Raw genomic sequence first — 14,030 nt, 5'->3', positions numbered from 1 at the left:
AGAGGTGTAACTGAGTACAGTGATAGTGAGAGTGATAGAGTTATAGAGAGGTGTAACTGAGTACAGTGATAGTGAGTGATAGAGTTATAGAGAGGTGTAACTGAGTACAGTGATAGTGAGTGATAGAGTTATAGAGAGGTGTAACTGAGTACAGTGACAGTGAGAGTGATAGAGTTATAGAGAGGTGTAACTGAGTACAGTGATAGTGAGAGTGATAGAGTTATAGAGAGATGTAACTGAGTACAGTGATAGTGAGTGATAGAGTTATAGAGAGGTGTAACTGAGTACAGTGACAGTGAGAGTGATAGAGTTATATAGAGGTGTAACTGAGTACAGTGATAGTGAGAGTGATAGAGTTATAGAGAGATGTAGCTGAGTACAATAAGTGATAGAGGGACTGGCAGAGGGATTGAGAAAGTAATTTAATTGGGATGTGGGAAATTGCAGGGATTGTTTTTGAGTGTTGTGCCTGAATCACCACTTCTTCAAAAAGTTCAAAGCTGCTCCTCCCTGAACCGCCCTCAAACTGAGTCCAAACTATCCTGAAACCATCCATACACATACCCATACAATACACAAACACAAACCATCCCCAAATCCAAACTAAACCAAATCCGTCCTCAAAGATGCCTGGAAAGGATACTGCAGTTTGTCCAGGGCTTCACGGTTGATGGTTCCTTTGCTATTATAGAGCAAGATACTGCTGAGAGTCAATGCGAGCGCAGATATCCTGGTCTCTGTTTCCTGATCTCCCTGGAGGAAAGCAATGGAGAGATGAGGTCAGGGGAGAGTTGGAGAGATTGGGGAAGGAGGGTAGGGGAGGGGGACTGAATGGAGTTTGGAAAAGTGGGGTAGAGAGATTGGGGTATCTCTGTGCCTCTCCACTGAGACGTATTGTCTCCACTGAGCAGACTCTTTGACCTGAAGTAACCTCCCTCTCTCCTTCCAAAACTCAGTTTAATTATTGACCCCACATCTGAGTTTTAACACTGCTGTTTCTTTCAGACAGCGAGGCAGATGAATTGTGCCTTCACCTGGAAACACATGTGTGAATCAGCACAGTGGTTGACGGGAGCTGTTGGACCATGTGGGGCATCATCCAGATCAAATCTACTCTGCCCACAGATACTTCCTCACCTGCTGCATGCTTCAGTGAATCACAGAATGATACAGCACAAAATGAGGCCATTCAGCCAATCATGCTTGTGCCAGGTCTTTGACAAAGCTTTTCAATTGGCCCCACTCCCTGCTCTTTGCACAAAGCTCTGTAAATTTCCCACTTCCAGTATTTCTCCAATTCCCCTTTTAAAAGTTACTGTTGAATCTGCTTCCACCGCCCCTTTCAGGCAGCGCGTTCCAGATCACAACAACTCACTGTGTAAAAAACATTTCTCCTCATCTCCCCCCTCTGGTTCTCTTGCCGATTATCTTAACTCTGTGTCTCCTCTGTCTCCTCTCCTCCTGCCACTGGAAACAGTTTCTCCTTATTTACTCTATCAAAACCCTTCCTGATTTTGAAAACCTCTATTAAGTCTCTTCTTCGCCTTCTCTGCTCTAAGGACAACAATCCCAGCTTCTCCCAGTCTCTCCACATTAACTGAAGTCCCTCATCCCTGGGAACCATTCTGGTAAATCCCCTCTCACCCTCTCCAGGGCCTTAACATTGTTCCTAAAGAGCGGTGCCCAGAATTGGACGCAATATTCCAGCTGAGGCTGAACCAGTGTTTTCGAAAAGGTTCAGGCTAACTTCCCTGCGTTTGTCCTCTACATCACTACCAATAAAGCCTGTGTGACTTTTTAAACAGCTCTCCCAGTTAGCCACCTTCAGAGATTTGTACATCCTCAAGTATCTCTCATGCTGCACCCTCTTAAAAATTCCACCAATGTGCTCATATCACCTCTCCCCATTCTTCCGATCAAAGTGCCTCACCTCACACTTTCTGTCTTTATTACACTAAGTGGCCCATTTCATTCTCAAATTCAGTCCATTTCACCCCCACCCCACCCCCCAACAACATTACCTGTTCCTTTGTTTCAAATCCGTCGATATCCAGAATAATCACACACTGATCATCCCGATGAGGGTGAGGAAGACACCACATCCATATTCTCCGGCCAGGGGGCTTCATCCCAGATCCCATGGGGAATCCTGCGTGCATGGACAAAAAAAAAAACAAACTTGTCATTGATGAGGCTAAATTATTGCATTGAGTAGGCATGTAGTCCTTCGAGTCTGGAAGATTAAGGTTTCATCTTAATTGAGGAATTTAAGATGATTAATGGAGTTGATCGGACAGATAGAGAGAAAATAATCCCTTAATCCAGAACAAAGTGGGCAAAACTCTGGCAGATGGAGTCTAATGTGGGAAAATGTGAAGTTGTTCACTTTGGCAGGAAGAATAAAAAAGCAGAGTATTACTTAAACGGAGAACGACTGCAGAATTCCGGGGTGCAGAGGGATCTAGGTGTTCTAGTGCATGAGACATAAAAAAGTTAGTATGCAGGTACAGCAAGTAATAAAGAAGGCTAATGGAATGTTATCCTTTATTACGAGAGGAATTGAAAATAAAAGTAAGGATGTTATGCTTCAGTTAGACAGGGCATTGGTGAGACCACATCTCGAATACTGTGTGCAGTTTTGGTCTCCTTATTTAACGAAGGATGTAAATGTTTTGGAGGCGGTTCAGAGGAGGTTTACGCGATTGATACCTGGAATGAGCGGGTTGCCTTATGAGGAAAGGTTGGACAGACGGAGCTTGTTTTCACTGGAGTTTAGAAGAGTGAGGGGAGACTTGATTGAAGTTTATAAGATCCTGAACAGTCTTAACAAGGTGGATATTTCCTCTTGTGGGTGAGTCCAGGACTAGGGGGCACTGTTTTAAAATTAGGGGTCGCCCTTTCAGGACAGAGATGAGGAGAATTTTTTTCTCTCAGAGGGTTGTGTGACTTTGGAACTCTCTGCCTCAGAAGGTGTTGGAGGCGGGGTCATTGAATAGTTTTAAGGCGGAGGTAGATAGATTCCCTTGCCTAACCAGAATCTAAGGTTATCGTGGGTAGATGAGAGTGTGAAATTCGAGACACAAACATATCAGCCATGATCTTATTGAATGGCGGAGCAGGCTGGAGGGGCCGAATAGCCTACTTCTGCTCTTAAATATGTTTGTATGTTCGTAAAGGGACAGAACTTTCAAATTAGAGCCAAGCCATTCAGCAATGTGGCCAATCAGAATCTCTGCCAATAATACTTCTTTTTCTCTATCCTTCGGTGACATAGACTGATTCTACCATGTCCTCAGGAGACCCAAAAATGCTTCACGGCCAATCAAACGCAGTCACTGATTCTGGAGGCAAACATGGCAGTGGGGCAGTGCACAGCAAGATCCCACAAACAGTAACTGAAATAGCTGACCCCGGTGTCTCTGGTTGGTTTTTGGTTGAGGGATAAATGGTGCCCTGGAAACGCCCCATCCCCCTCCCCCCCAAAAAAAACCCCAATTCTATAGTGTCTCTCACCACCCAGGATGTCCCAGAACACATTACAGCCAATGAAGTACTTTCTGAAGTGTAGTCACTGTTGCAGCGTAGGACATGCAGCTGTCAATTGGCACACAGCAACATCCCACTGAGACAATGACCAGAAAATGTGTTTTTAGTGATGTCAGTTGAGGGGTAAATATTGGGTCCACGGACACTGTGGAGAACACCCCTGTTCTTCTTCCGAGAGTGGCCATGGGATCTTTTACATAGAGTCATAGAGTTATACAGCTCAGAAACAGGCCCTTCGGCCCATCGTGTCTGTGCCGGCAATCAAGCACCTAACTATTCCAATCACATTTTTCAGCACTTGGCCCATGGCCTTGTAAGCTATGACGTTTCAAGTGCTCAGCAAAATATTTCTTAAATGTTGTGAGGGTTCCTGCCTCGACCACCCCTTCAGGCAATGAGTTCCAGATTCCAACCACCCTCTGGGTGAAAAAAGTTTTCCTCAAATCCCTTCTAAACCTCCTGCCCCTTACCTTAAATCCATGCCCCCTGGTTATTGACACTTCTGCTAAGGGAAAACGTTTCTTCCTATCTACCCGATAAATGCCCCTCAAAATTTTGTATACCTCAAGCTTTCTCTGCTCTAAGGAAAACACCCCTGGCCTTTTCAGTCTCTCTTCAGAGCTGAAATGCTCCAACCCAGGCAACATCCTGACCCAAGACAATTGATGGGGGCCTCAGTTCAATGTCTCATCCAAAAGGCAGCACCTCAGACAGTCCAGCTCTCCCTCAGTGCTGCACTGCAAGTCCTCAGTCGTGATGACACAGGCCTAAGACAAAGCCTGGGGCTTTACTCAGCTGTGTGGCTCAGTCCCGCACCATGAGTCAATGTGTGACTGGCAGAATCTGAGATTTCCACCGAATTCTCACCCAAACCCCGCCATTCCAAAGGAAGTTGAATTTGGCTTCAATAAAGGCTGAAAAACTTGCATTTATAAAGAGTCTTTAAAGGCAACAAAATGTTCCAAGGTGTGAGAGAGACAGCCAGAGAGTGAGAGAGGTTGAGGGAAGGAATTCCAGAGCTTAGGACCCAGGCAACTGAACACCCAGTCACCAATGATGGAGCGATTAAAATCAAAGATGTAGAAGGGGCCAGAATTAGAGGGCCGCAGAGGTCTCAGAGGGTTGTAGGGGCAGGAGGAGGTTACAGAGATAGGGAGGGTTGTAGGGGCAGGAGGAGGTTACAGAGATAGGGAGGGTTGTAGGGGCAGGAGGAGGTTACAGAGTTAGGGAGGGTTGTGGGGCTGGAGGAGGTGACAGTGCTAGGGAGGGTTGTGGGGGCTGGAGGAGGTTACAGAGATAGGGAGGGTTGTAGGGCTGGAGGAGGTGACAGTGCTAGGGAGGGTTGTGGGGCTGGAGGAGGTTACAGAGATAGGGAGGGTTGTAGGGGCAGGAGGAGGTTACAGAGATAGGGAGTGTTGTGGGGCTGGAGGAGGTGACAGTGCTAGGGAGGGTTGTGGGGCTGGAGGAGGTTACAGAGATAGGGAGGGTTGTAGGGGCAGGAGGAGGTTACAGAGATAAGGAGGGTTGTAGGGGCTGGAGGAGGTGACAGTGCTAGGGAGGGTTGTAGGGGCTGGAGGAAGTTACAGAGATAAGGAGCGTTGTAGGAGCTGGAGGAGGTTAGATAGATAGGGAGGGTTGTGCGGCTGGAGGAGGTTACAGAGATAAGGAGGGTTGTAGGAACTGGAGGAGGTTACAGAGATAGGGATAGTTGTAGAGGCTGGAGGAGGTGACAGAGATAGGGAGGGTTGTAGGGGCTGGAGGAGGTTACAGAGATAGGGAGGGTTGTTGGGACTGGAGGTGGTTACAGATATAGAGAGGGTTGTAGTGGCTGGAGGAGGTTACAGAGATAGGGAGGGTCCTAGCGGCTGGAGGAGGTTACAGAGATCGGGAGGGTCCTAGTGGCTGGAGGAGGTTACAGAGATAGGGAGGGTCCTGGTGGCTGGAGGAGGTTACAGAGATAGGGAGGGTCCTAGTGGCTGGAGGAGGTTACAGAGATAGGGTTGTGGGGCTGGAGGAGGTTACAGAGATAAGGAGGATTGTAGGAACTGGAGGAGGTTACAGGGATAGGGAGGGTCCTAGTGGCTGGAGGAGGTTACAGAGATGGGGAGGGTCCTAGTGGCTGGAGGAGGTTACAAAGATAGGGCAGGTCCTAGCAACTTGAGGAGGTTACAGGGATAGGGAGGGTCCGAGTGGCTGGAGGAGGTTACAGAGATAGGGCAGGTCCTCGCGACTGGAGGAGGTTACAGAGATAGGGAGGGTCCTAGTGGCTGGAGGAGGTTACAGGGATAGGGAGGGTCCTAGTGGCTGGAGGAGGTTACAGGGATAGGGAGGTTCCTAGCGACTGGAGGAGGTTACAGGGATAGGGAGGGTCCTAGTGGCTGGAGGAGGTTACAGAGATAGGGTTGTGGGGCTGGAGGAGGTTACAGAGATAAGGAGGATTGTAGGAACTGGAGGAGGTTACAGAGATAGGGAGGGTCCTAGTGGCTGGAGGAGGTTACAGAGATGGGGAGGGTCCTAGTGGCTGGAGGAGGTTACAGAGATAGGGAGGATTGTAGGAACTGGAGGAGGTTATAGAGATAGGGCAGGTCCTAGCAACTGGAGGAGGTTACAGGGATAGGGAGGGTCCTAGTGGCTGGAGGAGGTTACAGAGATGGGGAGGGTCCTAGTGGCTGGAGGAGGTTACAGAGATAGGGAGGATCCTAGCAACTGGAGGAGGTTACAGAGATAGGGAGGGTCCTAGTGGCTGGAGGAGGTTACAGAGATAGGGAGGGTCCTAGTTGCTGGAGGAGGTTACAGGGATAGGGAGGGTCCTAGTGGCTGGAGGAGGTTACAGAGATAGGGCAGGTCCTAGCAACTGGAGGAGGTTACAGAGATAGGGCAGGTCCTAGCAACTGGAGGAGGTTACAGAGATAGGGAGGGTCCTAGTGGCTGGAGGAGGTTACAGAGATAGGGAGGGTTGTGGGGCTGGAGGAGGTTACAGAGATAGGGAGGGTCCTAGTGGCTGGAGGAGGTTACAGGGATAGGGAGGGTTGTGGGGCTGGAGGAGGTTACAGGGATAGGGAGGGTTGTGGGGCTGGAGGAGGTTACAGAGATAGGGAGGGTCCTAGTGGCTGGAGGAGGTTACAGGGATAGGGAGGGTCCTAGTGGCTGGAGGAGGTTACAGGGATAGGGAGGGTCCTGGTGGCTGGAGGAGGTTACAGGGATAGGGAGGGTCCTAGTGGCTGGAGGAGGTTACAGGGATAGGGAGGGTCCTCGTGGCTGGAGGAGGTTACAGAGATAGGGAGGGTCCTAGTGGCTGGAGGAGGTTACAGAGATAGGGAGGGTTGTGGGGCTGGAGGAGGTTACAGGGATAGGGAGGGTCCTAGTGGCTGGAGGAGGTTACAGAGTGGGGAGGTACAGATTCTCGCACAAGGATGAACATTTTAACATCGAGCCAGTGCTGGACTTGGAGCCAGTGCAGTACCTTTCCTCTGATCAACCAGTCTGTTCATCAGGTAGGATTTCCCGGTGTCTGGGGGCCCAAATATCGTCACAACCAGGACAGACTGGGTAATACCTGACAGGATATTCAAGGCCTCTGGATTCAGTGCCAGAGAGCCTGATGGAAAGATATGCAGGAGGCACAGAGGCTGCTTCATGTAACAATCAGTCTCCATTGCAAATAATTGTCCAATATCTGAAAAAAAAACACACAAGAGAGTTAGTCAAAACTAAATCAGTACTTGAAGAGATCCGGTTGACTTCACCTGTTTCATTGGGACAAGATCATAGCAAATAAATCCAGCCTTTCCCTCCATATCCTCTTCTCCGACCATTTCATTCTCAATTCCAATCTTTTCTCATTCCATTCCCTGCCAATCCATTCCCGAGGGAATGGGCAGTATTTCACATTCATTTCCCATCCCTCAATTACATAAGATTTAAAGCACAGAGACTGTTCATTTCGCCCAACTGCTTTCTCCCAGTCTTTATACACAACACCATCTAAATAAATGGGAGACAGGACTGAGGGGCTGAATGGCCTCCTCCTGTTACTCTGTAACAGGTTCAATGGGCTGAATGGCCTCCTCCTGTTCCTCTGTAACAGTTTCAATGGGCTCTTATTTCTACACAATGCAGATGGCACTATGTGCTGGGAAACACAGTTTCCGCTTTCACTGAAAACCTCAATGTACATTCAGGAAGTTATCTTAAACTGAATTAAAGCCTGGAAAGTGACCCGAATGGGACTAGACCCGATGGCGTGTCGGGTTCGGGTCATATCGAAATTCCGAGTCCAGCATTCTGGCTCGAGTCGGGTCGGGCGGGACGCTGCTGCTTCCGGGAAGTCACGGGATCAAGCTCACCCATGAATCCCTGCAACTCCAGCTGCAGGAGCAGCCTGCTGCCAGAACGGATGAGGGAGATTTGTGTTGGGTCGGGTCGGAGGGGGTCAGGGGGTGGTCAGGGGCGGTCAGGTGGGGCGAGGAAAAAAATGAAAGGTCTCGGTCTCGGGTCGGGTGCGGGGTGCCTGTGGTCGGGCGGGGGCCAGGTCAGGTTTTCACTTTATACCTGAGCCGGGTGTTAGACTGAATTATTCCTGACATTTCTGGTTACTGGAACTCATTTAGAATGTGCAGAATCTGGGAGGGAGCATCGCACTGTCGGAGGATCAGTACTGAGGGAGGGCTGCACTTGTCGGAGGGTCAGTACTGAGGGAGTGCTGCACTGTCGGAGGGACAGTACTGAGGGAGTGCCGCACTTGTCGGAGGGTCAGTACTGAGGGAGTGCTGCACTTGTCGGAGCGTCAGTACTGAGAGAGTGTTGCACTGTCGGAGGGTCAGTACTGAGGGAGCGCTGCACTGTCGGAGGGTCAGTACTGAGGGAGTGCTGCACTTGTCGGAGGGTCAGTACTGAGGGAGTGCTGCACTTGTCGGAGGGTCAGTACTGAGGGAGTGCTGCACTTGTCGGAGGGTCAGTACTGAGGGAGTGTTGCACTGTCGGAGGGTCAGTACTGAGGGAGCGCTGCACTGTCGGAGGGTCAGTACTGAGGGAGTGCTGCACTTGTCGGAGGGTCAGTACTGAGGGAGTGCTGCACTTGTCGGAGGGTCAGTACTGAGGGAGTGCTGCACTTGTCGGAGGGTCAGTACTGAGGGAGTGTTGCACTGTCGGAGGGTCAGTACTGAGGGAGCGCTGCACTGTCGGAGGGTCAGTACTGAGGGAGTGCTGCACTTGTCGGAGGGTCACTACTGAGGGAGTGCTGCACTTGTCGGAGGGTCAGTACTGAGGGAGTGCTGCGCTGTCAGATGGTCAGTACTGAGGGAGTGCTGCACTTGTCGGAGGGTCAGTACTGAGGGAGTGCTGCACTTGTCGGAGGGTCAGTACTGAGGGAGTGCTGCACTGTCGGAGGGTCAGTACTGAGGGAGTGCTGCACTTGTCGGAGGGTCAGTACTGAGGGAGTGCTGCACTGACGGAGGGTCAGTACTGAGGGAGTGCTGCACTTGTCGGAGGGTCAGTACTGAGGGAGTGCGGCGCTGTCAGATGGTCAGTACTGAGGGAGTGCTGCGCTGTCAGAGGGTCAGTAATGAGGGAGTGTTGCACTGTCGGAGGGTCAGTACTGAGGGAGTGCTGCACTGTAGGAGGGTCAATACTGAGGGAGTGCTGCACTTGTCGGAGGGTCAGTACTGAGGGAGTGCTGCGCTGTCAGAGGGTCAGTACTGAGGGAGTGCTGCACTGTCGGAGGGTCAGTACTGAGGGAGTGCTGCACTGTAGGAGGGTCAATACTGAGGGAGTGCTGCACTTGTCGGAGGGTCAGTACTGAGGGAGTGCTGCACTGTCGGAGGGTCAGTACTGTGGCTGTGCTGCACTGTTGGAGGGTCAGTACTGAGGGAGTGCTGCACTGTCAGAGGGTCAGTACTGAGGGAGTGCTGCACTGTCAGAGGGTCAGTACTGAGGGAGTGCTGCACTGTCGGAGCATCAGTACTGAGGGAGTGCTGCACTGTCGGAGGGTCAGTACTGTGGCTGTGCTGCACTGTTGGAGGGTCAGTACTGAGGGAGTGCTGCACTGTCAGAGGGTCAGTACTGAGGGAGTGCTGCACTGTCAGAGGGTCAATACTGAGGGAGTGCTGCACTGTTGGAGGGTCAGTACTGAGGGAGTGCTGCACTGTCAGAGGGGCAGTACTGTGGCTTTGCTGCACTGTTGGAGGCTCAGCACTGAGGGAGTGCGGCACTGTCAGAGGGGCAGTACTGGGGCTTTGCTGCACTGTTGGAGGGTCAGCACTGAGGGAGTGCTGCACTGTCAGAGGGGCAGTACTGAGGGAGTGCTGCACTTGTTGGAGGGTCAGCACTGAGGGAGTGCTGCACTGTCAGAGAGGCAGTACTGAGGGAGTGCTGCACTAGTTGGAGGGTCAGCACTGAGGGAGTGCTGCACTGTCAGAGGGGCAGTACTGAGGGAGTGCTGCACTTGTTGGAGGGTCAGCACTGAGGGAGTGCTGCACTGTCAGAGGGGCAGTACTGAGGGAGTGCTGCACTGTTGGAGGGTCAGCACTGAGGGAGTGCTGCACTGTCAGAGAGGCAGTACTGAGGGAGTGCTGCACCTGTTGGAGGATCAGCACTGAGGGAGTGCTGCACTGTCAGAGGGGCAGTACTGTGGCTTTGCTGCACTGTTGGAGGGTCAGCACTGAGGGAGTGCTGCACTGTCAGAGGGTCAGCGCTGAGGGAGTGCTGCACTGTCAGAGGGGCAGTACTGAGGGAGTGCTGCACTGTCAGAGGGGCAGTACTGAGGGAGTGCTGCACTGTCAGAGGATCAGTACTGAGGGAGTGCTGCACTGTTGGAGGGTCAGCACTGAGGGAGTGCTGCACTGTCAGAGGGTCAGCACTGAGGGAGTGCTGCACTGTTGGAGGGTCAGCACTGAGGGAGTGTTGCACTGTCGGAGGGTCAGTACTGAGGGAGTGCTGCACTGTCAGAGGGGCAGTACTGAGGGAGTGCTGCACTGTCAGAGGGTCAGTACTGAGGGAGTGCTGCACTGTCAGAGGGGCAGTACTGAGGGAGTGCTGCACTGTTGGAGGGTCAGCACTGAGGGAGTGCTGCACTGTCAGAGGGGCAGTACTGTGGCTTTGCTGCACTGTTGGAGGGTCAGCACTGAGGGAGTGCTGCACTGTCCGAAATGCCCTCATTTGGATGAAACGTTAACACGAGGCCTTGTCTTTCCTCTCATGTGGATGTAATCTTCATTCCAGATTCCTGGGAGATTTGTGAAATTTTGAGGGTAAAAGGGAATCACTCAGGAATTGAAACTGTAAATACACAGGGAAGGGGAGAGTGGGAAATGGAAGGGCTGAGAGTGAACAGGAAAGGAGAGGGAGAGGAGTTTGAAATGGGGTGCTGGAGTGGGTGAATGGAAGGTTAAGAGGACAGAGTGAGTGAAGGGAGCCCAGCTCCAGCAAGTTCATCTCCTATCATCCTGGCAGTCTCAGGACAGTCGCGGAATTGGATTAGTGACAAATTGCAGCAAATCACCTGTGACAAATCTTCTACAGCAGACCCGGACACAAGGCAGGGAAAACCCCAGTGTGGAGAATTTCAGTGGAGTCTGTGAACGGGAGAGGGAGAGAGAAACAGAAGGAGAGAGACACGGAATGAGAGAGAGAGAGAGAGAGAGAGAGAAGCCTGCCCTAGCTAAAACAGGCAAATGGAGTGGTCACAAATAAGAGAACAGTGTCACGTGTACAAGAAGTGTGATGAAAAAGTATGGGCTAAAACTGAAGTGTTATAAAAATTGACTTTGTCTTTTAAAAATGGACCTTTCTTTTAAATAATACTACTAAAATGGCCGCATGTGTATTCGAACATGGCCAGACTGTTTGTTTAGAACAGAAGATGCCTAAATAGGTTGGAGGTGTCAGTTACACCCATCCTGAATTATTCCCAAATATAAATGGGTTCGTCTGAAAAAAAGAAGGTGTGAAGTAGCCATATCCTGGGCCATTGTCAGTCACTACAGAGAGAAAATCCCTGTCTCTCAGCAGAAGTGAGATATAACAAATTTTAAATAAAAGCAAAATACTGCGGATGCTGGAAAGCTGAAATAAAAACAAGAAATGCTGGAACCACTCAGCAGGTCTGGCAGCATCTGTGGAAAGAGAAGCAGAGTTAACGTTTCGGGTCAGTGACCCTTCATCGGAACTGACAAATATTAGAAAAGTCACAGGTTATAAGCAAGTGAGGTGGGGGTGGGGCAAGAGGTAACAAAGGAGGTCTAGATTGGACCAGGCCACATAGCTGACCAAAAGGTCACGGAGCAAAGGCAAACAATATGTTAATGGTGTGTTGAACGACAAAGCATTAGTACAGATTAGGTGTTAATGCACTGAATATTGAACAGCAGCAAGTGCAAACCTGAAAAAAAGTGAGTAAGCAAACTGAACAAACGAAGATGAAATGAAATAAATGCAAAACAAAGATTGTAAAAAATGTAAAAAAGAATGTAAAAAAAAAGAAAAAAAAACAAACTAAAAATGAAAGTAAAATGGGGGGCTGTCATGCTCTGAAATTATTGAACTCAATGTTCAGTCCGGCAGGCTGTAGTGTGCCTAATCGGTAAATGAGATGCTGTTCCTCGAGCTTGCGTTGATGTTCACTGGAACACTGCAGCAATCCCAGGACAGAGATGTGAGCATGAGAGCAGGGGGGAGTGTTGAAATGGCAAGCAACCGGAAGCTCAGGGTCCTGCTTGCGGACTGAGCGGAGATGTTCCGCAAAGCGGTCACCCAGTCTGCGCTTGGTCTCCCCAATGTAGAGGAGACCACACTGTGAGCAGCGAATACAGTATACTACATTGAAAGAAGTACAAGTAAATCGCTGCTTCACCTGAAAGGAGTGTTTGGGGCCTGGGATAGTGAGGAGAGAGGAGGTAAATGGGCAGGTATTACACCTCCTGCGCTTGCAGGGGAAGGTGCCATGGGAAGGGGACGAGGTGGTGGGGGTAATGGAGGAGTGGACCAGGGTGTCGCATTTTTACCTTAAACAGCAGCCCTAAAGAGAGAGAGAGAGAGAGAGAGTGTGGAGAAGAGACAGACAACCAGAAAGAAGCATTGTCAGACAGGTTTTTCAACTAAGGAGTTGGGAGAAATCCAACAGCCGGAATGGACACGCCCTGCTGTAGAATTCTACATCGATACAAGAAAACCTGTCACTGTTTATTTGACAAATAAAACACCAAGGGGTTAAACCATAATAACAAAACACATTTTCTGCTGTCAGATAGCAGCTGAACAGTGGAAACCACCCACACCCCTCACTAAGTGGTCGTAACAGCAGTTTTAATCAAAGTTAAAACACTCAATAAATCGACATTTCTGAAACAGGAAATCACCAACAGCATCTGAAACCAGACTGTCAACCGGTCAGTCCACGTTTTGATGGAATGTGAAACCAGTTCTGTTGATCCTACCTATCTCTGCAGATTCTGGGCTGTGAGAGTGAGATGTCAGTCTGTGCAGTAATCCCCCAGTCCCTGTATCAGAGCAGTGAGCCTGTGAACTGCCGCAGTGTGACCCTCCTCAGGAATTGGAAATTGCAGCTGGTTTTCTGGGCAAAACGCTTAGTCTCAAAATGAAACTGAAAGCAGCGAGGAGAGTGAGAGAGATAAACCGACTGGGCAAGGTTCCACATGTCAGCTGATTCCCGGAAATGTGTCCAAACTCCCAACACTATCTGCACTCTACTCCCTGTTTCAATAAGTTTGACATGCCTGTAGTTTCCCAGTTATCACCAATCCTGCTTCTGCACACACTAACCCCCTGCAGTCCCTGTACACACTCACTCCTGATCAGCACACTTGTTCATTTAACCCCTTCCTGCCTAACTCAGTGCTCATTCACTACTTACTTTGTTCCTTCTTTTTGTCCTGTATTTTAATCCACTACAGCAGACGGATCCGGAACGGCGGCAGGATCTCCCTCTCTTTCTCTCTCTCTCTTTCTCTGCCGGCATGTGCTGAGTTTCAAGGGAGGAAAAAAGACTTACAGTCACATCAGGGGAAATCTGTAAGCTGATTGGTTGGGTAAGTAACAGCTGTCAGTGCCTGTAAATAGCTTTAAAAATCAGGGGAAAGTTCTTTTCTTAAAAAAAACCTCAAAACTTACCTTCTAAATGAAAAGGTTAGTACTACTAAGGTGTGTATTTTTTAAATTAGTGTAATTTATTAATAATTACTCGCATTATTACTTTTTCTCATATAGTAAGTAGTGGTTTTTTAGGCACTCAAGGTCCCTAGTGTAAATAATCTCTAATTTTTGATTAAATTAAGGGTAAGTCACGGCAGGGCAGCTCAGCAGCGTGGAGTGCTCTTCCTGTGCAATGTGGGAAGTCAGGGACACTCCCAGTGTCCAGGTCCAACACCGTTTCGGATCTGCAGCAGCGTCTGGGGACACCGTGGAGCATCCGCGAGGCTGAGATCATCGTGGATAGCACGTACTGGGAGGTGGTCATACCGCAGGTAAAG

The 14,030-nt window shown here is 49.8% G+C and overlaps 1 protein-coding gene across 2 annotated transcripts in view; it reads right to left on the bottom strand.

Annotated features, from left to right (window-relative positions):
* The window catches only part of LOC137352709 (guanylate-binding protein 1-like), a 51,869-nt gene extending 38,324 nt beyond the window's left edge, over positions 1-13,545 (bottom strand). The window contains exons 1-4 of one of the 2 annotated variants that reach the window (XM_068018444.1): positions 13,415-13,545; positions 7,010-7,222; positions 2,022-2,149; positions 644-753 (exon numbers count right to left, since the gene is read on the bottom strand). In XM_068018444.1, coding sequence (XP_067874545.1) covers positions 644-753; positions 2,022-2,149; positions 7,010-7,202 — 431 coding nt within the window. In that variant the 5' untranslated portion in view covers positions 7,203-7,222; positions 13,415-13,545. Of the gene's footprint in view, positions 1-643; positions 754-2,021; positions 2,150-7,009; positions 7,223-12,977; positions 13,127-13,414 lie in introns of those variants that run through there. The other variant, XM_068018443.1, reaches the window with a different exon arrangement.
* Positions 13,546-14,030: the final 485 nt, after the last annotated feature.

The sequence above is a fragment of the Heterodontus francisci genome, chromosome 39 (assembly GCF_036365525.1).
Source record: "Heterodontus francisci isolate sHetFra1 chromosome 39, sHetFra1.hap1, whole genome shotgun sequence".
NCBI lineage: Eukaryota > Metazoa > Chordata > Chondrichthyes > Heterodontiformes > Heterodontidae > Heterodontus > Heterodontus francisci.
Note: the sequence above shows the minus strand (reverse complement) of the source record. Positions and strands in the feature narration are given on the sequence as shown.